General features: G+C 39.1%; 1 protein-coding gene across 1 annotated transcript in view; it reads right to left on the bottom strand.

The window, feature by feature from the left end:
• LOC111221104 (myosin-11-like) overlaps positions 1-24575 on the bottom strand; it is a 67423-nt gene extending 42848 nt beyond the window's left edge. Inside the window, exons 1-3 of the mRNA XM_022744434.1 lie at positions 24474-24575; positions 17212-17220; positions 17025-17126 (exon numbers count right to left, since the gene is read on the bottom strand). Coding sequence (XP_022600155.1) covers positions 17025-17126; positions 17212-17220; positions 24474-24575 — 213 coding nt within the window. The remainder of the gene's footprint in view (positions 1-17024; positions 17127-17211; positions 17221-24473) is intronic.
• Between the last annotated feature and the right edge of the window lie 580 nt (positions 24576-25155).

Here is a 25155-nt window from a genome sequence, read left to right as displayed (position 1 = left end):
ACTGTTTAAATAAAAATAATGGATCAGATTGAAACAGAAGAGGCTGAGATAAACTCCCTTTAAGTCTCTAGTATGAGTCAAGCTCCAAAAACACTGGGTCTTACATTTCCAATAAAGCAAATCAATCAATAGCAGCTTTCATCACATCTTTGCTGACTAGTAAACCTGAAAGTAAAATATCACTCAAACTCCACACAGCCACATTAAAACAAAGGCTTTCCCCCTTTAGAAAACTGAAATCATTTGATAATAATGAAAATAAAATATCTATTCAAATAACTGACTAACAATTGTTGCACCACTAATAATAGCCATTAAATAAAAATATATTTAGGTATGTGAACTGGGCTAAAGATGCACTACCAGATAATGTCTCCTGTCTTTAGTGCCATTGTTGTTATATAGGCCAGAAGTGCAAAAATTCAACCTTAACAGTTACACTAAGCTTGAAATTAAGCGCAGACACAGGTGATAAAAACACATGGACGTGACAGTGCGGGCTTGTCAGGTGACATGTCGTTTAGAGAGTTGGTGTCCTGGAGCAGACCGTTCCATTACTACCTCTCAGTGTGACAGGTGAGTGACAGGAAGCAAGGGGTCATGTAAAAACATGACCCCCTGCTAGCGTTCACTGTGACGGATTACGTTTCTGTCTGAAGAAGACTGAGCAGCAGCACACGAAGTGCAAACACAAACTCTAAAATCTCAAACAGGAGAGAGTGAAACCTGAATTTTCCTTCCCGTTAATGGAACCTCATCAACGTTGTTTAGTTGGTTTAACTGTTGAATTTCTGCTCTATGGTGGAACATCAGAAACGTTCGGTATTGTTCCGAAGATGAGAATTCTAAATGGGGAGGTGTTGGTGACCACAATGCAAGTCTGCCTACTGTGCAGACCCTCAGCTGCTGGAAGCTTTCCACCCACCACTGTTTGAAATCCACCACAGAGAACCATTGTGAGACTGTGCTGAGGCAGCTAACCCGGGTGGCTCGTAATGTTTTCATCTTAAAGAAAGGAAATCGATCTTCATACATACTGTATGTAAAAAAAAAACTACAGATGGACAGCAGGCAATTAATTCCTTTCCCCGCCATATGAGTGGATGCATTTATAACATGAGTGGGCTGGGTGTCCGTGACACAGTGAGTCTGTGTTGTCTGATTAAATGTAATCAAAACAAATCCATTGTGTTTTAATCCCTCTGAGAAAGATTACATGCATCCACAGGAGCTTGAGGGAGCTGAGAGGAATTTCTAGTTGTTTGGAAGATGATGGAAGTGAGAAAAAAAAAACAATTCATACGCAGCGTTTAAGTAGCATGTAACATTCGGTGGACCCAACAAAGTCCTTTCTTTAAAAAGAAAAAAAAATCTCATTATAAAGTGAAATAGTGCTTCATGAATGTGGGCTGCCATAATTCTCTCCTCATTACTTTCTAACCCTGTCTCCTAGAAATTATGTTTATATACAGCTAATTTGTTTTTCCAATTATGTTTCCCTGCAAAACATAATTGGGAAAACAAATTAGTAATATATAAATGTAATTTGTGTGAGACAGGGTTTTTAATGTCAGAATAACATAACCTGGCTCTGTCTAGATTTTAACTGAAATTGCAAATAAAACATTCCTGTACCAATATGCTGTTGTCTGTATCAGCAGTTCTCTAAATGTTAGTAGGCCTAACTACTGCTATAATGTATATATATTGAAAACATACATCAAAAGATGTAAACATACCCCAAACTTTACCATGTCGCCCACTGCAAGTGCTTCCAAATGACCCAAACAAGCTAAATGTCTCAATATTCACTATCAGAAATGTTCCAATACTAATGCTTTAAAAAAGACCAACTCAAAATAGCTAAATATTCCCTTACTGAGACTTGACCACAGATAAATTTACCAAAATGTACCAGTACTAATGAGTTAAAAAAGAAAATTTACCCAGCTAAGCTAAATTTAAGTTTTGCCTCACAAAAAAACTGATACTTTAAAAAGACACAATGACGCTAACTGAATACTGAGGCCATCAAATACCCAAAGCTAGCTGACTGGTCCAATAAAAAGGGTTTAAAAAGACACACTTCAGCAACACAGATACACGACTGTCCTATTTCCTAGCATCACATTTTCACACTTCACCTACATTTTTCTGGCTGGAATAAAACCTCCCACCTACTGGACCCTGACTTCTTCTGCTGGCTGTATGACACATATTGTGTGTTACAGGTGCCAGCTGAGTGTGTTGACTTTTGAAACAACACAACTAAAAAGTTTTAGTTAAGTCAAACACTTAGACTTTACCCAACTTCAGTTAATGTCTAATTCATTGTTGACCCAAGTCATTAAAAATTAAATTAGCAAAGATAAACCCTTCAATACAACAAGTGTTCTGACTGCTCTGATGTGCTTTATAGTTTCTGAGTGTAAAATGTTTCTTAAATACTCACTGCAGGAGCTGGAGAGAGAGAAGTGCTCATGATGACCAACAGACTCAAAACTCATTTCTTGCCTGAGCTCAGACCACAGGGGGTTTCAGTGTGTGTGTGTGTGTGTGTGTGTGTGTGTGTGTTAGTGGGTGGGCTGCACCACTGTGTACATGGAGATGACCCTAACTACAACCTCCCCACTGACCAGAAAGAAGAGAGAGACTGAGAGAGAGAGAGAGAGAGAGAGAGAGAGAGAGAGAGAGAGAGAGAGAGAGAGAGAGAGAGAGAGAGAGAGAGAGAGAGAGAGAGACAGAGAGAGAGACAGAGAGAGAGAGAATGTGAGTTTGTTAGTTAATATCCGGCCAGAGTTTGTCAGGGTTTCTTTGCCTGACTGATCACTTTACTCAACCTCTCATTTACTTGTGTGTGTGAATGAGACACACACAGAGAAAACGTCAGCCATGGATGAAAAGAGGAAACTAAACCAAGTTATTAGATTTGATTCAACTTAGACAATGAAATACAGTAACGTGAACACCAAACCAAAACAACATACCTAAATACATGTATGTAGAAAAAGAGCGTGACCCAATTTCATGCTACATTCAAATTCCTGGCAGGTTTTGGGAGCGTAGCGTGAGAGAAGTCAGTACATTTGATTTATGTTTGTACATAATGGGAGCTGTCATCTCAGCTATCACACCGCATTGCAAATACCTTTGTAACTAAATTATGGATTTTTCTGAACTCGTGTTCCAAAGTTGCAGTTGGATTGATGTCTGTTACTATACAGTACAAAAATAACCATATAGTACTCTGTATACAGTTAGTATTAAGAGATAATAAGGAAGTTTGGACACAGCACAAACATATAATGCACTAAATAGATTTTTGGTTTATTTAGAACATAAAATGTACTAAGTAAACAATATTTATATTTATTTAATCAATAATAACCATTAGCAATTAATTGTCCAATAATAAGGCGTTAAAAGGAGTCTTGGTTATCATTGTCCCACCAGAAAAAAACAAAACCCATTATAAACAAAGGAATGCTGAAAAACCCTGAACAGTACAACAACCCACAGTTGTCAAGTCCAGTCAAGTCGCCGCTAAGATTAAATAAACCGTGACTAAACCTGAGGTTGGGTTACATCACGAGGTTCCAACTCTCAACCCCTCCCCCAATCAGAGGAGTCCTAATTCCCTCCCAGGGTGTGTCTGGGTGGGGTCTGATGACTGTAGCAGGTCGCCAAGTCAGACACACCTTGATAAGCAGGCAGGTATGAGGAGGGTGGAGCCCCCTTGCATGTCTGCAGCACTCTCTCCCTTTTTGTTGACTTTGTTCTTTTCAAGCCCTATCTATGTCTCTCTGTCTCTCTCTCTCTCACACACACGCGCACGCACACACACACACACACACACACACACACGCACACACACGCACACACACACACACACACACACAAGAGCACACACAAACACATGCGCACACACACATGCACACACAAAAGATTTTATGTAATAAGATTAAGAGAGTAAACTTTGCAGATGCTGCAGCGATCATCAAAACAAACAGCACGTGGCTGATTTAACTAATTGCAAAGTTAGTCCTGTGAGTGGTGAAGAGTTTATCCTCTGGGGAACAGGAATGATATCTGCCAATTTTAGTGACACAGAACACAGAACATTACGATATTCTTTGAGTAAAAATTGGGATTTTGCCTCGACAGTGGTGCTAGAGGAAAGGTCACAGGGTCACCAAACATATTAGGATACTTCCGCCGGTGAATTTTCAGCTAATTTTGTGGAAATCCGGCCTGTACTTCTAGATTTAACTTTCTGACTGACTGTTCTGTAATGTGTATTACATTACTGAAATTTAAGTACTGCTAAAAGTTCCACTTCCTTCACCCCAGCTCGTGACTAACTTCGCTAACAGTCTGCTGCCTGTTGCTGCTGTAAGGTCGATGAGAGTGAACCAAAACAGTAAATGTGTCATGAAACCAAAAACAAACAGCTTAAAGAGGCTAAAAAACTTCTGCAGGAATTTGTGGTCTTTTATTAAAATACTGACTTCTGCAGCTTTAAGTAACAGTTGTATAGCTGCTCTATTTAAAATTCTGAGTAAGAGCTAAAGCTAGTTTCACATGATGCTGTATAAAAAGGTTACACTTTGAAATCCGGACTATAAATATTTCAGTACAAATCCAACCAGTGAAAGACTCTACAGTGTAGTGATGCTCACAAAAGAAGAAGTATGTTTCTTCATCATACAATGTTCAACCAAATTGACTTAATGCGTTTTAAAATACCTCCTCCAGCAGTCAATCAAAAATCGACGTCAGTAAAAGTTCAATTACAGCGACTTCTCTCTCCCCCTCAGAGGAGCGGCTCATTCTTTCCACATGAGATACAGCTGACTCTCCCTGTTTGAACAAATAATATTATGCAAGTCAGGTGAGGTTTCCTCTCCACCCGCAGAAAGTTATGAATCACTCTATCACCTCTTTCATTTACATAGTATATTTTTATACTGTATATCCACTGTTGGCATATACAAGCACCACAAATACAAGCTTGCAGGCTGCCCCCCCCCTCCCATTTTGCATTTTGTTACTGTACTGTCTACCTAAGCCTGCCACACTGTTTTGGATATTAATTGGTAGATGCACGGTCAGTGTATTCTCAGAAAAATAAAAAAAAATGTCTTTATAAAATGATGAATCCAAAAAAGTGAAACCTGGATTATCCCGGATGTTGGATTCTGTTTCTGAAAGCATTTAGAGTGAATCAGCCTGGTTCAGATTCTGGGACGATGCGTTCTTCTGCAGTCTGTGGACCTGCACTGTCATGACTGTGATGACATGTCATTATTCAGCAAAAAGATCTGTGTGTGTGGACACGAGGGAACTCCCCCAGACCCAGCATGCTTTGCTCATGACTCACAGCTGTGGTATGCCACCTTGTTTGCTGGTGGACTTTGAACCATCAGGAGCTTTAAACTGGGAGTGAACGGCCGGAGACGCCCTGCAGGCTCGTTTACTGCAGGAACGTTTCTTCATCGATGGAAACAACTTTTAACTGCATCTTCACTAGTTCACTAACACCGTAAAAATGATGTGGATTTACACAAATGTCATTTAACATATCATTTCACACTAAAAATTCAGTTTGGTTGCTTTGAAATTACTGTTAATACTAAATATTTCTTTTATCATTTTACAGTGAAATTTCTTTTATCATGTTACAGTGAAATTCTACATAAAATGACATTTTTAAAATAAGATAAGTGATTAGGTTTCTACAACTTTACTGTACATCCAATTACTATATATAAATACTAACGTTGTCTTTACTGGTATGTATGATGCATGCATCAATATATTATACATCACTAAAATACTAAAACAAAAGTTCTCATGTCTTTTACATCTTTTTGACTCAAATAAAATGAAAAGTAGTGCTTGTTCTGTTCATTTGTAAGTTCAACAGATCTGTGCTTCTTAAGAGATTTAATATAAAGGCAACAGGTAGAGCCTGTTCCTCTTTTTACAAGGCTGAGGGACAATTATAAAAACAACTGTATTTCATGATTGCTGCCCCTGATGTATTAAAACAAAAAAGAAAAGTCTGTTTGTCAAAAGATAAACACCAACCACTTTTCTTAGTAAAAACTCTTAGTATAGGCGTTGATGTGCTGCTTTAACAGCCTCCGGTCTTCTGCTTTCAGACTTTCCACCAGATGTTGAACCTGGCTGCAGGGATTTGCTCCAATGTAGCCACAGGAGCATCAGTGAGGTCCAGTACTGATGCTGGGTGACAGGGTCTGGCTCACAGTGTGTATTGCAGTTCATTCTAAAGCTGTTGGATAGGTGTTGAGGTCAGGGCTCTCAAAACCATTTCTTTAGGCACATAGCTCTATGCACTGTGGCACTGTCACGTTAAAAGGGCTGTCCACATACTTTTGGCCACTTCATGTATTCAGTCTCCGGTCCGTTTTGGAAACACTGACATCACCAGTAGAATTAAAAATAAAATGCTGTTGAAGCTTGCACAAATAAATTCCACTTCACCTTCACTGTTCCCATAGGAACAAGCCACGTTGGTTCCAGTAGATGAATGGTAATTCAAAGTGGATTGCGCGGTGTGCTGTACAGTGACAGTCCACATATAAACACCAACTCTGTAAAACAGTGGAACCAGTTTGTCTGTGCTCTGTGAATAAGCAACATATCACCTCTCCTGTATTTACTCTCCCTCTCTGCTCCTCTCCTGTTAACTGAAGCAGAACCGAACCAGTTCCTCTGTATTTAACAATCGCGAGCGGAGGATCACATCTCTCCCTCGCTCCCTCCACTATCATTATCCATATAAAACAGAACAAAAACAGCCAGTTACTTCACTTCTCTGTGTTTCTTGAAAAGCACTCACACAGAAAATGTGCTGAATTCTCCACGTCACGTCGTCTGTCACACTTAATCACCTGCCTCCACTTTTCATTACAGAAAGAGGAGATGAAGTGACGGGTGGAAGCTGATCTGGCACCAAAAAGCAGTCGCACCCAAAGCTATAGAGGATGTGACTTTTGATTCTCATGACGCATACAAATATGGAAGGTGAACTGTGCCGAAAAAGTGTAGTTTATAAAAAAAAAGACACCATAGGCTGATTAATAGCTTGTTTTCTCTGCATACAGGTAGTACCACAGGTTATTTTAGCTTTGGTGCAACACAGCTCTCACCACCACCCAACCTCATCCCAGCACACACATCCACACACACGCACACATACACAGGTGTGTGTACTTACAATGAGCTCCTCCCAAAGATTTGTCAGACAAATAACAACTCAGAGACATTTCAGCATTTTTTTTTTTTTTTTTTTACCTGACAGCCAGGAAGGAAGCCAGGAAGAATAAGACAAAGACAGAGCAGGCAGACGTGTCCAGAGTCCAACATGCAGAGGGAACGCTAGACGTAGTTTTGTTTAACAGTTAAGTTGATCTGTATTTCTAACTTTAACTTAGCAGTATAATCTGGTTAACTGCAGGTGAGAGATCAGAAAACTATCACATGAGTTGTTTTTTGGAGAGAAATTTCTGATTTATTTCGTCACTTAGGTTGGAGGACTGTGAATTTACATATTGGATGATTCTACCATGCACAGCTGTACGATCAGTGGCGACATTCAGGGCCGAAGCATGAAGCAGTGAGTGATGAGTAATACTGCGTTTATGTCAGGTACTGTACAAACTGGTTACCAACTTGTAAATAGTGTTCTCAGTTGTAATTATGACTGGGGAACTACGCAGTCGTATGTAAGGCAAACAAATATGAACGTCTCATGTCATGTCGTGTCATGTACTCTCCATTCTTCAAAGCAATTAAAATTATATTGAAATGATAAAGGACTACAGTGACCTTGATTGCTCACACGTTGTCATTCAGGAATCTTTCCCATCACCACCCACCATCCCTTACCGTGGTTAATCATGTATTATATTGGACTCACATGCCTAATGTTTTTTTTAAAGATGTTTTAACCACAAACTTCCCTAAATTTAACCATGTAGTTCTGGTCCCTCTGAACACTCACAGATGATTGTAGTCAACGTATTCACCCAAATTTTTTATATATTTATACATTTTTGCTAATATTTTCATGAATATTCTGATAGCTACATTATGACATCATTATGACATTATATATTCATCTATTTTTGCCCAAAATTTGTGAGAAAATCGTCAATTTAACTACGATAACCCTCCAAATGAAAGGATCTATATGCTACGAAAGTCTAAACAAAATATCAAATCTTAAATCTAATTAACTGTAGAAGTACAACCGATAATCATTATAATCGCTTTAATCATTCTGTGGGTTTAATGTAGCCTACACAAAAATAATATAAAGACTTTCAGACTCCTTCACTTTCTCATCTCTTAGTTCTGTTTCAAAACTAGAGCATCGACAAAAACAACAACAACAACATCTAATCTCCAAGCACTACAGCCCCCCACCCAGCACCCACCAAGTCTGCACCCATTCGGCCCTCCGACGAGGCTTAATGAGTAAAAAGCACTGGGTGACCACAGTGTTGGAGTCAAGCCAACTTTCCCAGATGCCAAATTGAAGCCTGGAGGTACTTCATAATGCAAAACAACACTCATTAAAACTTGGAGGAAAAAACAAGGAGCTATAAAATGCAAAAAAAAAAAGAAATAGTGCTAAGATGCATTTCAGGAGGAGCTCCTTGGCAGTTTCTAAATGACAGAGATGAATAATTAGGATTTTCAGGCATCCATTAGTGGGAGAAATTACAAGATGTAGAAAATGGGCTGCAAAACACACGCGTGACCCTAAAACCTAAACCACTTGGCCTGAACATTATGGTAAGGGAATGTGAGCTCGGGAGAAGAAATTATGTAAAAGGGATGGGATGGGATAAAAGGCATGAAGGTACGAGCTTAAAATGCAGAAATATATTGTGAAGCTTTCAGATGAGTTCAGAAAGATTATCTGTCAGTTTGCACTTTGCTTGAGTCAAGAAGGAATCTTTGTGTTTTATAAATGAGAATGTAATCGCTGTAAAATAAAACAAAATTAAAAAAAAGATTGATTGGAACAATAATTGTGACCCCCCTGTAACTATAAGGAGTAATTACTAATATATTCTACAAGTAAAAATACATTTACATACATTCAGAATATCCTATTCTAACCTCATCTGCTAGAAATTATGTTTCAACTAAACAACAGCAGTTTAGTTGTGTAGGAAACATAATCGCTGGCTAGATTATGTTCAGAGGTAAAAATCTTTTTAATTAATGAAATGCTGCGTTTATTAAAGGTTGCAGAGTCAGCAAGAGATGGTTGGGATGAGATGAGAAAGTTTGGTGATGTTGTGTATAAGCTAGAATAGATATAGAGTGTGTTTCGTCATGTTTCTTATAAGTGGTACCGTGATTTAATGACCCTAAACCTCAGTCCTGCCTCCGACTCAGGCCTCATTTTGTTTCTGATATCGCCTCCAAGTCAGTGGTGGGTTTACAAACCATTAACCACTATATTTCCTTTCAGCAGAGCCTTCAGTCTTATGGTGTGAATACTTAAAACGCAGATCACCTGCAGGGGAAATATAATGCACCATAAATCAGTGAAGTTCAATGCATTCCTGGAGATATTTAAGACACACTCCTGCTTCTGATCTAGGAAAGCACCATATTGTACATCAACATCAGTGTTTCTCTTAGATTTCTTTCCCTTCACCTTCACGTCGGGTGGAGTACTAGAAAATATCCGAACACTGTGTTCCCTTCAGGTCATGAACGATCTTCTCCACTCTTTCTTTTGTCAATTAAATCTACTGCATACACCGAGGGTTTTGTAAACTTTGAGGACGGGTTAGGGTTCGTCACAGCAGGCTGGTCCTGAGTCAGCTAATCAACTATAAATCACATTTTTCTCCTGTGATTATTATGACACACCACATGATCGGAGCTTTGTTCGTGAATCCGAAGCAGCAGCCTCAGATCACAATGTGAGACACGTGAGAAGTCGGCGACTGACTTGATTAACACTGGGGGGGTGGGGGGGGGGGGGGGGGGGGGGGGCTACTCACATGGAGGCTGAGGTGGACCTGTCTCCACTTGCATCTTTTTCCTAATTGACACCACAGCACACAATCTGATAGGGTGATGCTGTTATCATGGCGTGTAAGGGCCTTGAAACAAACTGATGTCTGAATACGTCTGTGAGACGTGAGGAGCTCAAAACCAAAGAGGGATTTTCTCGAGGAAGTGAAAACACATGACATCTCTGCGATGTGAAGTCATGCCAGAGGATCAGCAGAGAAAGGCAAGTTTCTGTTTACCAAACACGCCAACATCTTTCCTGTCTGTAGTAAAAACTGATGTCTGAATTACATAACACCACACTGGTATGGCCGCAACAAACATCTCAGTTTAATACGGAACTTTCATTAACAGGGTGATTCGACCGTGTCAACTCACACACACGCACGGAAATGTTCACAAGTATGCAATGTTACCATTCCAAACAATTTTGCGTGTGTATAAACCTCCCATTCAAGGCTCACACCCTCATTCCTGTCGTACCATCTCCATCCACCTTCCCACTTTCCCATGATTCCCTGTTGAGGTGCAGTTTGCAACATTGTATAGTCAGAGACTTAATCTATGTCTCAATCTTGGCAATAAAATAAACATTAAGGATGTTTTTTTTTTTTATTTGATTTTTTTTTTTATCATGTTTATCCTCATTGTAAGAGGAGAAAATCATCACACACCAAACATACATCACACACCGTCATCACTCCTCCTGTGACCCACGTAAGCCTCAGGAGGCCGCGAGGAAACGTGTTCGCCCACTGTGACGAGTGACAGAAGCCTTCGTGCTAACACCTCGCCATTCAGGAGGATGAGCGATCCGAGACACAACGCAAACTATTTAATGTACAGTAAAATCATCTGCCACTGCTGCTCTCAGAACAAACACCAACACCACCAGGGCTCGGAGTCCTAACGCTTAACACACAACACAAAAACGGGCACTTTTACAGACGGCAGGAAGATCCACGCTAACAGTTTAGCATTGTTAGCAAGGTTCACGCTAACTTCATTGTGAACATTTATGCTCCATGCTAACAAATAAGCATTTAAGCTGAAAGATGCATTCTACACTTTAGAGTACACTGTAAATTTGTATTTCTTTGTAAAACTAACTCTCCATAATACGTTTGTTATTTTAATATTGATTGATCCTAAAAAATAGCATTTTTAGAAGTGCTAAAAAAAAAATTATACAATTGAACAGATTAATTGACTGATTTTATTTTAGAGGTTTGTGGGAACTTTCTCTTGCTGTACCTGAATTCCATTTTGTTAATGATTGATGGGTGCCAGATGCCACCTTGGGGTGTTCCTCATAAGTTCCACATTCCGCAAGACGACTTGACGTTTGATTTATAATAAAACAATGAATGCAGCACACAATAGACGGTTTGTTGAGAAACACTTTTTGGGCAGCAAGACAACAACTCATACTGTCTAACGCAGCCAAGCCTCACCCCCAACAAACACAGAGCTTCACTGGATTTGACCAGTTATATGACTTTATGCTACATTTGAAATAATTTGATACATTACTGACTTCTGCATCCATCTAATCAGCTGGTAGGGATACAAATTATTCTTTGTTTACACGATTATTATTTTGCCGATTCAAGTTGTAGACCAGTTTTCATTAAGTGCCGTACTTCATTGTTTTGTGGTGATAGGGTAACAGATGTTTTGTGCAGGTGCTCACTACCTTACTTTGTAAGAAAAAAAAAAAGAAAAGTCCTTTATGTAGCCTAAATAATTAAAAGGATGGCTCTTAATTTTTCAGAATACAGACTCGATTTTAGAACATACTAGTTTTCTTCTCGGGCTTATTTTCACTGCTGAGCTTCATTAACAGCAGATCTAATAGTTTTCACAGCAGGTACATACAGTACGTCTCCATGTGTGCGATCACTTCTGCAAACATGAAAGGAACAGAGGTGAAGCTTAGGAAAGACCGAGAGCAAACACAGACATACTTTTCTCCTTCTAAAACATCCTGGCAGCTGACAGACAACACCCAGAAGAAAAACTCATCACATAGCTATGGAACTGCAACAAGGTAATAACACACTTGTCACTGTGTCATTGTGAGAGAAATTCACTGACCTGTGCACAAATGGTTTTTATGGCGTTTTGAAAACATCTGAAAAATGTTCACTGTCAAGATTTTAAAGTCTCTTTATTCCCTAAGGGGATCAGGGTTTGACTTAAAAAGAGCCGACAATACAAAAGGTTGAGCCTGCCAAATCATTTTAAGGGAATATTTAGGGAACGCTGGAGGCTAGAATCCTGTTATTAAATCAATAAACTATTAAGTTATTTTATCAACAAAATACAACTTCAACAGACGCACAGTGTTTCCTTTAAACATCTGTGATAATAATACCCACAATGCCGCAAAAGATACAAGTTTGCATTTTCAGGTATGTCTTTGTCTGTCAGAATATACGTAGGACAGGTTCAGCTCACTGATCAGGTCATGGTGCACGTCGCAACAACCTTTCACCATAGGTTTGACATCAAGTGTGTGTGTGTTTGTGTGTGTGTGTGTGTGCGTGCGTGCGTATGTTGAAGCCAAGCCTGAGATCATCATTTTTATGACATAGCTAAATGCAAAGGTAATGGAGGTTTCGGTGAATGGGAGTACATACATACACACACACACACACACAAAGACAGGTATCTACTGGAAGAGAAGCAAGTTTTCTGAAACAATGACTTCATTTATTATCTTATTGCTTATTAAAGTTTCACACACACACCCACACCCACACTGACCTAATATATTCCCTGAGCCCTCAACTCTGCGCCATCAGGGACTGTCACATCCACTGTGTGGGAGACTTCCCACAGAAAAGTTTGTTGTGTGCTGCACTTTATAAGAGGCGGGGAAGTTGAAAGGATGTACATTTGTCATGCAGCCTCCTCTTTTGTAGAACAGGGACATGTTAGAAAACACTGATGAAAAAGCATATGTCTCATCTTTGTGCATCTCAGCCAAGACAGTTGCAATTTCAGTTCATAAGAAATGCTGTTTTGTAAACATCATGTTTTGGTTTTACGGGAGAAAGTTTAGTTTAGTTTAGTTTGGCAAACGTACTGTGTGTCTGCTTAACTTTCTCACTCCCGCCCAGCTGCTTCCCTGAGCTTTTCTATGGGAAGCATCCTGCACTGACTGTCTCCCACAGTGGGCTCCCCTAGACCTAACTTTAGCCAAATCTGAACTTTAAACCAAAACCGAGACTAAACCTGAAACAGCTCCTTATGAAGAGAAGACAAAAACGTCCTCACTCTTGAGGTCTGAAACTCAGATTTTGTCCTCACACCTTTCAATCCAACTGTCTTTCCTTGGGTAAGATTACGTAACTCAATTTCTTGATATTTTACCATGGCCCCAAAAAATACACATAACCATAGCAACAACAGCGATGCTTAAAGACTTGGTCACACTATCGGTTTGCTTGTAGAAAGAGTACAGAAATTCTAGAGAGAAACTCAGAGAGCTATTGTGACTGACTGGTGCTAACAGGTTCCCCGCTGACCAGTGTGTTAGCACTTAGCCACGTATGCTATCAAAAAAAAAGTCTGATTTAGTAACAATCCTGAAACTGAAGTATCATATCAGCAGAGTATCGAAAAGCCCTCAGACCTCAGTGTAAGAGGCAAATACCTCATTCACTGACCCGCATTATCACTTACTTTTACATTCAAGGTCAGTTTTTTGTTTGGTTTTTTTGTTTGTTTTTTTTGCTTTTCTGTTTCTGGATTCCTTCTTGGCAACTGCGTGTGAGAGACAGTGAGGAGGCGAGAGTGAGAGAGAGAGAGAGAGAGAGAGAGAGAGAGAGAGAGAGAGAGAGAAAGAGAGACATAGAGAGAGACTGCAGTGGGTGTGTGCCGGGCAAAACTGTGAGAGAGAACAGTTGTGTTTTCTTGTTGGTCTGGTTGGTTAACTGTCTGGACTGGAGTCAAGGGAAAGAATGTAGTCCCATTAAAACACATTAAAGAGAGAGGGAGAGAGAGAGAGAGAGAATGGGTGTGTGTTGATGTGAGGGAGAGAAAGAGAGAGAGTTGGAGACAACAAACTGTCATGTTCAGATTTGTTGTTGTTGAAAGACAAATGACATGAGGAAAAAGAGAAAGTGGTGTGAAGAAATCGACAGAAAATAGGTGAGAGTGATGGGGGGGTGCAGAGGAACAGAGAAAGAAAGAGAGAGAAATGCAGGGAAACATGTCTGAGTGACATAAGGATGAGGAAAGAAAGAAAGTGATGGAGGGATAGAGTGAAATGTGGTCCTCTGAAGTTCACATCATTAGAAGGAATCAGTCGGACATAGAGTTCATAGAGCAGATTTCAAGGAGGCAGTGTGGCATAAAAAATCAACATCACACGTCAAAAGAAAAATCCAAAAACATTAAAATAAAAAAAATACAAAAATAAAATGAGCCTATAATAAAACAAAATATAAAATATGTAAAAAATAATAAATTAATAAATTAAAAACCAAGTAATTAATAGAAGACTGTTTGCTGCACAGAAATATTCCAATAACTACAACAAAACATCCTAACAAATTACGATAATGTATAAAACGTTAAACAAAAATACTCCAATACTAAAATCTCTGGTCTATACAAAAATAATAGAATTTTCTTTCTGTCAGTGTCACAATTAAAGCAGGTTACAGAGTAAAAAAACACGAGGAGAGGCACAAAAGGCACAGAAGAGGAGAGAAAAAGAGATGAAAGTGAAAATCAAGACAAAGACAAAAGGAGAAAGTTAGAAAGAGAGCAGCAAAAGATGGACAGAGATAAAGACGAGGCAGAGATTCTGTACAGCTGTAAGGTGTCAGCGTTACAGCATTCCTCAAGCTGGGAAAACATTTACACGTGAGTGACTGACTCCTCTGTTTGCTTCAGAAGCCACGGAGATAACATCATCACAACAACTTTTACATGCAGAGTGCAGGACAACAGCACGGAGACGTAACGCACACCTGCTTTCATTTACTGTATGTGAAGCAGACACATGAGGACGGTTTGTTCGTCCTGCTAACACTGGGCTACTGCATGAGGCTAGCATTTGCTAATTCACTTTTTGGAGAGCATTAAAAGAAAATTCAGTGAGGTATTTTTCTAATGTATCTGCCTGCGGTCACTTTAGCAACGAGCTAGCTAGCTAACCAAAAGGAAAAAAGAGAGAAAATTTAAATCAAAGTCAGTAGATTTCTTTAGCCACTTGAGAGTTTAACAACTTCTCAACAAGCTGACAGACACACAATCCTAACATTGCCATCTTATAGAGTTGTCTTGGCCATCATGCTAACGAACAGCTACTTCCACATCCACCAGACTCGAAGCAAATTAGTTAACATTTAGAGCAAGAAAAGATCCGTGTCTAAAGACAGAGACCGTAGTGACCTACACACCGAATCAAGCGTCTGTCTGCATCTTTATATAGCATCACACGGACTGACACACAGACAGGCTATAGCCAGACAATCTCATATTATGTAATATCATTGCTAGAGAACAAAACCTTTCATCATCACCCAACAACTGCCCAACTTAAAAGCTGTCGCCATGCTGGGATTAAAGGGCCACTGTATGAACAGTGTGGTCTGGTCAGGCATTGTTATTGTTATTATTGTTATTATTAACCAATAACTGAAAGCATAGCTGACCATGTGGAGCCAGTGACATTGCCACCCTCCGCCCAGATGAAATAAAGATATGCTCTCCTTTCTGCCGCCGTCTTATCGGAGCACAGTGCAGAGTACGGTCAGACTCGCCCTTTCACTGAGCACAAGGTGACACTTTGATAAAAACACAACACATCATCTCTCGTCATCGTGACAGACGGGAGAGTCACTTTGGTCCTGCACAGATTTTCTGTTTCTGTTTCAGTCACATTAGTTGAAAGCTAAAATAATGGTGTGTGGAAACGGCATCAACTGCACACGACTGGGCAACAGTGACAATAGTCACACCACAACAGTTATATTTCTATAATGGTATTTCTTTTATCCTACAGAATGAATAATAATATTCCGGAGATGTTCCTACACCTGACTATACCGACTGAGTTTGAGGAACTACAATACACGGCCAGAAGTATGTGGACACTCTAGCTTTAAGTGATAACTGAACATGTCAGTCCATAACCGCATTAATGTGCCACTACAACAGCTTTCCACAAGCTGTTGCTTTTTTTACAGTTCATCTTAAAGGTGATGGATGAGTCTCTGACTCAGGTCAAATTATTCCACACAAGTTGGAACAAAGTTTATTGTATGTACTTAAATATTGTTGTAGCGATGCTTTAGCATGAAGCAGTATGTGGACAGGGGTGTCCCCACACTAAGGCCATGATCTGTGATGTGGTGTCACACCAAAGCTTGGGAACTACAAATTTATGCTGACTTTATCTAACTTTGCTGTGTTGTTAATTGTTACTGGCTTTTATATGATTTTCCTGTAGGACGTTACAGGAGAATATGTGTTAATTGCTTGAATCATAGCCTACTTTATACTGTTTTAATCTGCACACTTTTTCTTTAATCATACTTAACAGCACTTTATGGACTAACTTACTTCACATATGATACAATATTCATAGTGGCTTTGAGTGTTTTGGCAAAGCCTAAATATCATGTCTTGTCTAGGCTGTGTGTACATACAGCTGCTGTTTGGTGGTGTCTAACATCTGAAAGATAAACTGTGATGAAATACTGACTGTGTTGCTCCAGTTTCTATGATCTATCTATGTCTCTGCTACAGGTGTCGCCAGCTGCTGCCTCTCTTAAAACCTTTCACCACGCACAAAGTTCCTTCTACGAGCCGTGAACTCACGGCAGTCACTAAACGACAGGGTTTCTCACCTGCGTCGCAATCTATGTCAGCAACAGAGTGTGAAGCGGCGACAGCGCAAATCCAACAGGTGTCCTGGTAAAACATCAGCCACTTACCTGCCGCGAACGCTCCCTCTGCGGTGCTCTGCTGCCGACTGACAGGCTGCCGCTCTCTGGCTGCCAGGAATTTGCCTTGTGGGTGGGTCCAGGGCAACACACCTGCAGCACACCGGAGCAGCCGTGTGCGTAATGAGAGCGCGCACGACGTCACTGACGCACGCAGAATTATAGTTCGTCGCTTCACCTGGGCCTCCTACAGGCGGGAAGAGAGGAGGGAGGCTTGATGAGAGTGAGGGGGGGGAAAATCCACTTGTGAAAAGCCAATCCACAGACAGAGTTTTAAAGTTTTGAAGCATGTGACCCCTCCACACACACACACACACACACACACACACACACACACACACACACACGCACAAACACAACCACCTCTCCCTCCCTCCCTCTCTCTCTCTCTCTCTGTAACACCATTTTTGGAGATGTAGAACACCAGTCTCTCACCAAAATGCAACTATTCCAACTATTTAAGGAATGCGAGCCGCCCAGGAAGAATTCTAGTTTCCTTCTTCTCCTGAATCATCTAAATCAAATGCTGAATCATCGATCTATATGTCTATCTATCTTAGTGCAACCATGACGACAAAGGTCATTAACCCAAATCACCATGTTTCCTTCAACCTAAACAAGTGTTTTGTGCCTATAAATGAAGAAACAGTGAACTTTCATTAATTTTTTTATGGGAAGTTTGGACGTCCGCTGTGAAATCTGAACACATGAATCTAAACTTTGATCAAGATCTAATAAATGAGATGTTGCAGCAGTCTGAGCGCACGCTGACACTGTGGTGCACCTGCAGACAAACTGACAGCTCCCAGTCGAGGTTTGGAGTCTGCCGGAGCTCAGAGCACTGACTGTTGGTTAAACAGCTGCTGGTTGCTATAGGTGTCAGACTGAATGCTGAATGGCTTTGTGTTGGGCAACACATGCAACCACTCCTCACATTCCTCTGTAGTGGAGCACTGAACACACCCATCAGCAGGTTATACTATATACTCAAAGGGACAAAGTGTCAGTGTTCTAAACACAAGAAACTTTACACAGCCACGTGTCATTCATCCTCAGATATACTGAAACAATTAGTTAATTAATTTTATATTCAACAGGAAATCAATTAACAGTTTTGAGAATTGTCAAATTCTTTAAGTTGCATATCAAGAAAAATCACTAAAGATTCTCTTCAGTGAGTGTTTGCTTTGCTCTGTTTAACTGAAAGTCTTTCGATTTGACAGAAAATATCCAACTGGACTCTGTGGATCTGTGAGAGACATTTAAAAAATACTTTTTTTTACTTTTTTTTTATACATTATACAATTTCTATATGAACGAAAATGATTGTTTGATTGTTGATGATTTTGATGGAGGATCAGGTCCAGATAGAGTATTATCTTATTTATAATGTGACATGTCAGGATGTTGGAGGATTCAAAAATACAAACCAATCACATATCAAATAAAGTTGGACTTAGAGGGGATATCTGTGGTGAGTTTTTGTTTCTACCTGAGGGTGAAACAGGTCACTGCTGGTTTCAGGATAGAACAAGAGGGAAACTGTGCACCCAGATACACATGGTACAACGCAGTAGAGGAAAAAACATCCACATCTTTTACATAAGTTAAAGCAGCATTACCAGCATTGTGTAGGAATACTCTGTTACGCACAAAAATCATGCATTGAAACTTTATTTATGTAAAAGTACAAAAGTATTAGCATCAAATTATACTTAAAGTACCAAATTAAAAGTACTTACTATGCAAAATGGCTCATTTTTGAGCAATACATATTGTATTAATGGATTATAATCATGGTGTATTAATGCAGGCATATTTTTTCTGTTGCAGCTGGCAAAGGTGGAACTAATTTTATATAGCCATGTGTCTCAACATGTAAATATGCATTATGATTTATTAGTTTTTATACTTAGTTTTATATATTTTGATTATGATTATGAATAATCTGGATCTGCAGAGTAAGAAGTAACTAAAGCTAAAAAGAAATGTTGTGGAATAAAGCAACAATGTTTCACTCTGATATGTAGTGGAGTAGAAATATGAAGGAGTGTAAAATGTTAGTACAAGTAGCTCAAAATTGTACTGAAGTAGGCTTACGTGTATTGTATATACAGTACATATATACATACATATATATATGTATGTATATATGTTTTGCAGTTTATTGTAAGATGAATAGTGAAAATTATTTTAGTTATCAGTATGTGTCAGGGTGGATCCCAGGAAACGTAGTAAATGAAAAGTCCATAATGTGACGCCCATGACTCCATTAGGTCTGTGGCAGCAACCTGAAGTGTCCTTGAGAAAGAAACTATTTGTGGCAAAGTAAAGAGGAGCAGTGTTCTCTGTGCCACTACGTTTCCATCCATCTCTTTATGTGCATTTTCCATTTGTGCAGTTGAAACATCACACAAAAGATTTTATGTTGGCCTAAAGAGTTGGTGTATCGACAGAACAAAATGTGACAACATGCAGTGGAAACAGACTCAGTGACTAAATCATATCTTACATGGCGTGTGACATGAAGCTTCGTCTTCACTGAAGAGATGAAACCATCAGATCAGACCTTCCTCACATTAATACATGAATCAGACATACATTGTTTTCCTTCATTTCAGGTTTGAGTGGTGTTCTTTTAATAAGCTCATCTTGTTGTGGCCTCTTCTTCTGAAATAGTTTAACAGCATCTGACTGAAGAATTAATTCCACCAACTCTTTATCTTGATCCGATTTCCTAATATTCACACATAATAATGGTGGATGGAAATATGCTCTAATTTGCATTTTCTTTCCATATTTTCTGAAGATTCATTCATAATTTGCACTAAATTTAGATAGAAGATCACTAGTATCTGTGTTTCAACAGCGTGTCTGTTTCACTGCAGACCCCCAAACTGTATCTAACATGTTTCCTGCTTCAGCAGATCTGAAATCTAACACTGCTTCATCAGATATTTTTAATTATTCGCTGCCTATTTTCTCTGCTTATATACTGCATCACCAAGAAACGGTCCTCCCTGTCAGGTTTGCAATTAAACTGACATCTGACATCAACATTGTCTAAATTAGATATTCAAATCCTCTTGTAGTATACAACTGTAAAAACAAAGAATGTTGGATAAAATGTTGGGCTGGATTTTGGCAAATTGTGTTTAAAATGATGCACGAGATATTTAGAGTATTTCCATTTAATAGAATAGTGTAGCCATAAAAACAGTGAGTCTTGGTTTTGAATGTCTGACTCAGTGTAAACATGACGTAGCTTCAATAAAAAGCAGGAATAAAATGATTGCTCCTACTTTAAAGTTATCAGTGGGAAAATAAAAGGATAAGATGCATTCCAATGAGCTAATTTCATCATCTCACACATTTGCTTTGTATTCCATGGTTGTGAATCACCCTGCAAAGAGCTGTATTACATGTCCTGTTGTGTCACCTGTAGTTCAGGGTGTGACTGCAGTTCAGAGAAGCATGCTGCAGAGGGGAGTGTCCCAGTGAGACAACCTTTACTCACACATTGATAACTCATAGGCTGCTACTGCAATAACTTACATAAGGTTCTACAGTTATACAGCTGAACTTTAAGTGTAAGCATTATTTTTGAAATTATTTCTTAATGTTTTTTTTTTTTTATTTACTTTTGGGTAAATTCATTTTTCTCCTTTTTCCGCTTGTTTAAGTTGTACTGTAAGTTTCTTTTCTTTTTGTGTATGTCACTAAAACCTTTAATTACCAACCTTCCATGTTGCTGTATCTTATGTGTGACAATAAACAAAGTTTAAAGGAGCTATTTTTTAGTTTTAAGTAAACAGCTGTTTACTTACCAGTCTGGAAGAGATGTTGCTAGTTCAGCATCAAACATCATTCCTTTCCTCACCAAGAGCCTTCTGCAGTGGTGGAAAGTAACCACCTTGTTTTGCTTCTATTTCTATCACTTCTTTTCTTCCTCTGAAGTTAGCATGCTAACCAGCTAGCCCTGGTATGGCCCAACCGTCACATCACTTTTCGATACCGAGTCACTGTAGTGTCCAGTCTGTCCTGAAGAAGCGGATGTTCAGAGGGCATATTATAACCTTTTGTTTTGTAGGCACAATAATGGCTGAAGCTTGGCAAGACTACCAAGTAGCCTAAGCAGCTGTTAATGCAAGCGCTAGCTATGTAGCAATAGCAAAAATTACTAACAGCTCCTGTCATCGAGGTCTCTTTAATTCTTTACATATATGGGAAAATAATATGGAATTGAAGCCAACCCCCCTGTTTCTTTTCACATTCTTTTTCTAGTTCTCTTCTTTCACTGTTTTTGTAACCATTTATGGTACTTTTCATGTGAAAAAGCAAGTGTAAACACTACGACTGTCTTCCAGGAGAGATTGTCTGAAAATGTGAACAGTTAATCCCTTTTTTAAATAATATCGCATCTCCTCCCTCTCTATAATGACCCTTTTTGGAACAACTATAAACAGTTTTGATCTCAGCATGGTCAGACAACACGTCTCACCAGCCAGTTCTGATCAAGTATACCCTAAGAGTCTCTGTGCGGCTTGAGCCAAATGCAAACGTTAGCCATGCTAGCATATTGCTGTCTAGCATGTATAATGCTTATTGTGTTCACTGTGGTGGTTTAGCTTGTTAGCTTTTAAAAAATCTGCAAGTTAGCACTAAACAAAGCCTTACTGAAGTTATTAGTTTTACATCTGGTCCTAAATTAAAGTATAAAAGATAAAAATTGACAGAGAGGTGAGGAGATGAAAGTCATTACAATTCATCTTCTGGGGACCATGGATGTCTGTGCAATATTTCATAGCAATCCATGTAATAGCTGTTCAGATATTTCAGTCTGGACCATGGCGGTGGACCTACCGACCGACAGACAATCTTCTCATCCCTGGAGCCAGAGCGTAGCTAAAAACATTCAAACTGAAACTGACCCCTCTGTGGAGGGATTTTCTGTCTTCAACCTTTATTTAACCAGGTGGCTCAGATGAAAACAGTTTTTTCAGGAATGATGACATAAACACAAAAAGCATAATCCCAAGACCAACATGAAGACCAACATGAAAACGGCAAAACACCCCATTCAGCAATGTACGAGGACAAAAATGCTATCATAAACAAATAAGAGGGGATTGTGACAGTACAACAGCAGAGTCAAAGAGATGATTTGTTCTGGGTTTATTCTTATCTGCAGGTGAGTTCACAGAAAAGTCTCAGTATCACAGTATATAGATTGATGTTGTGTATGTAACGGTCCCAGAGATACAACAGATTCATTTTATCCAGTTATTATTATTATTACAGAGAGAGAGAAAATGTTTTGATGAATTACGTCACAGTTTCTTTTACTGAAATCACTAATACCGTACTAAATGCTATTAATTATGCCAATGTACTGCTACAGCTATTGGTTTTACTTAATTCTCCAGTTACTGCAGATTATTCTGGTACTGGACATTTGTTATTAATATCTTTACAATCCTATCTACCATACCTTTAGGTAAAACATGTTACAATCATTAGCAAAGTAGGACATCAAATGAAATTCTCCTGGAGAAAGGTGTTTCTGAGGAGGGTGGATGGAAATGCAAAAGTTTCGCACTGAAAGACCAGAGATGAGATAAGGCATTGTTCCATCTCTGACAAACAGTCAATACAGGTTTCCTGTAACCATGACCATGATCTTTCCCTAATTTTAAATAAGTGGCTTTTCTTTATTCAACACAATCAGAATTTAACCATACTGTACATGATGGAATCTGACACCTCTATGAATAGGAAAAATGAGAGGAATACAAACGTCATTAGGATTAATCCTCTGGGCAACATGAATATTGAAATCAAATTATATGGCAATCCATTCAATAGTTGAGAAGAACTCTCACTTGAAACAAAAAAAACAAAAACAACCTGCAGGTAAATTTAGAGATTAAAATTATTAAATAACATCCTCTGGGAACTATGATGAAACATCATAGTAATGCATCTAATAATTGATAACATATTTCAGTGTGGTCGAAAGTGGTAGACTGACCAGCTGCTCGCTATAGCATGACTAAAAAATGGCGTGCCTTAGGTGTACTGATGTGGAAGACACATCTGCAAAAGCCTCATATGGATGATTTTGGATGAGCTGACCACTGACCTATTTCATTTATTAGTTATGAGGACTTGTATTTCTATTACCTCTGGTACTACCACTGTTACTATGAATATTCATGCAGGATCAGTAAGACTGAACTGTTGTTCAACAATTAACAATACTGTTGTCCTGCACAGTTATTGTACAAATAAATCATTTTAAAATACTGCAACTGAATGTAACCTGGGATTTTTCAGAATCATCCAATAACAACACTTTGTTTGAAAAGTTGGATTGAGATGTAATTATAGTTATCTATCCAAATGAAAACTTTTATGACACGTGGTTTTGACAGGTATGTGAATCCTGAAAATTAATATTTTATGTAGCTGGACATCCACATAGCTCAAGCAAGAAACAGGCTGAAAGGTGATCTGTGATGGCGTCATTTCAGCATAGTGGAAAACATTCAACAGCCACACCTGATGACTTGTGACAGAAAACCTTGTAACTCTGCCAGGATCAGGTGAAAAAATTCAGCACACACTGAGTTGGGTTTGAAAATGTTTCAGCAGTGCAGGAAAAAAACCATCAGATGAACAGCAGCAGAGACCTGGTCAGTGTTTATGAGGGAGACAAGGTCAGACCTCCACCCTTTTTTTTTTCCTCTGTGAAAGCAGAAATAAGGTGTCATGGATTAGTAAAAATCTGAACCTCTTGCTCTCAACTTGACACTCAATGACTCAAAATCCCTCAATTGATTGATTGATTTTCCTTCCTCTGTCTTCACTAATAAAAGTCTGTTTTTCACAAGAAAAGCAACAATCTCAAATATCTCTGGTCTATAGCCACTGATAATCATTCTAATGTTGCAATGTAAGTGAAAAGAGATTGCTCAGGTTGGTGCATGTGTCATCTAAATACTGTTGCATCTATATGAAAGCCTGGTAGAGACAAAATAGATTACTCATTCTCTTTTCAGATACAAGAGGGAGAAAATAGTAGATAAGGATTACCAAATCTCAGTATCATCTTATCTTTTGTGGAAAAAATTCATCATCCATCTATTTGAAAGTACAGCACACCTGCAACTTCTTGTTTTCACACTTTGGTTTCTGTATGGACAATAAACACAAATGTATCCAATATATTCCATATATTGCAGTCATCCAGGGTTCTAGAAATTAAAGTCCTGTTAATTTTCACATAGACAACGAGTTTTGAGGTTCAGCTGAGGTCGAGTTGTCCGTGCAACAGCTGAACAACTTTGTGAGAAAATATCTAGTTCTTGTATAAAAGTCAAAGCTACAAGCCAGTGAAATATAAACTTAAGGAGAAAATATAACTACAGCTATAAATACTTTGGCCACTTGCTTGTGTTTCTTCTGGTCCAGTATGAGCCCTGGCTCCATGGCCTGAGTCTGACCCGTATACAGTGTGATGGTCAGATACTTCTTCCACATCTGGACTAATTCTGGCGCACAAACAGAAGATCCTCCGGCTGTCACCCAACTCCGGAGGATAACAACCAGAAGCTGCCTGGATGCGGCAGTATATGGGCCAGACTTGGACCGAGGAGCCAGGTCTATCTTGGGGCAGAAGTTTCACTCTGCTCTCTGGGAGATGGCGTCAGTAACTACGGTGACAGGTTTTTCTCTGGAGTGCAATGACACTGTCAGTTCTGTGACTGACCTATTCTTCATAGCAACAGCAGCTGAGGCTCATGGGTATTGTATTTAGAGCCATGTAACGGGAAAAACATGACATCGCTGTGTAAGATGTTTTTTTGAGGAACCCTGAGAATACGAAACTTTCAAATAGAAATTTACACTGAGAGTAATACCTCTTGAACTCTTGAGAGGAAATGACTTGTTCAGGTTAGGACAGAAGTGTTTTGTGATGTGGCCTTGATTATCTTCTGTACGCTGAAAAAAAAACAAACTTGTCTTGACACATATCTAAACCACTTTTCCTTCAGCATGAGGTGAAATGACGTCACTCTCTATCGCTTGTAGGCAGAAACAGATGAAACCACCTCGATGA

The sequence above is a fragment of the Seriola dumerili genome, unplaced genomic scaffold, assembly GCF_002260705.1.
Source record: "Seriola dumerili isolate Sdu_G_001 unplaced genomic scaffold, Sdu_1.0 BDQW01000081.1, whole genome shotgun sequence".
NCBI classification, from domain to species: Eukaryota; Metazoa; Chordata; class Actinopteri; order Carangiformes; family Carangidae; genus Seriola; species Seriola dumerili.
The sequence above is the reverse complement of the archived record's forward strand: the minus strand, read 5'-3'. Positions and strand labels throughout refer to the sequence as shown.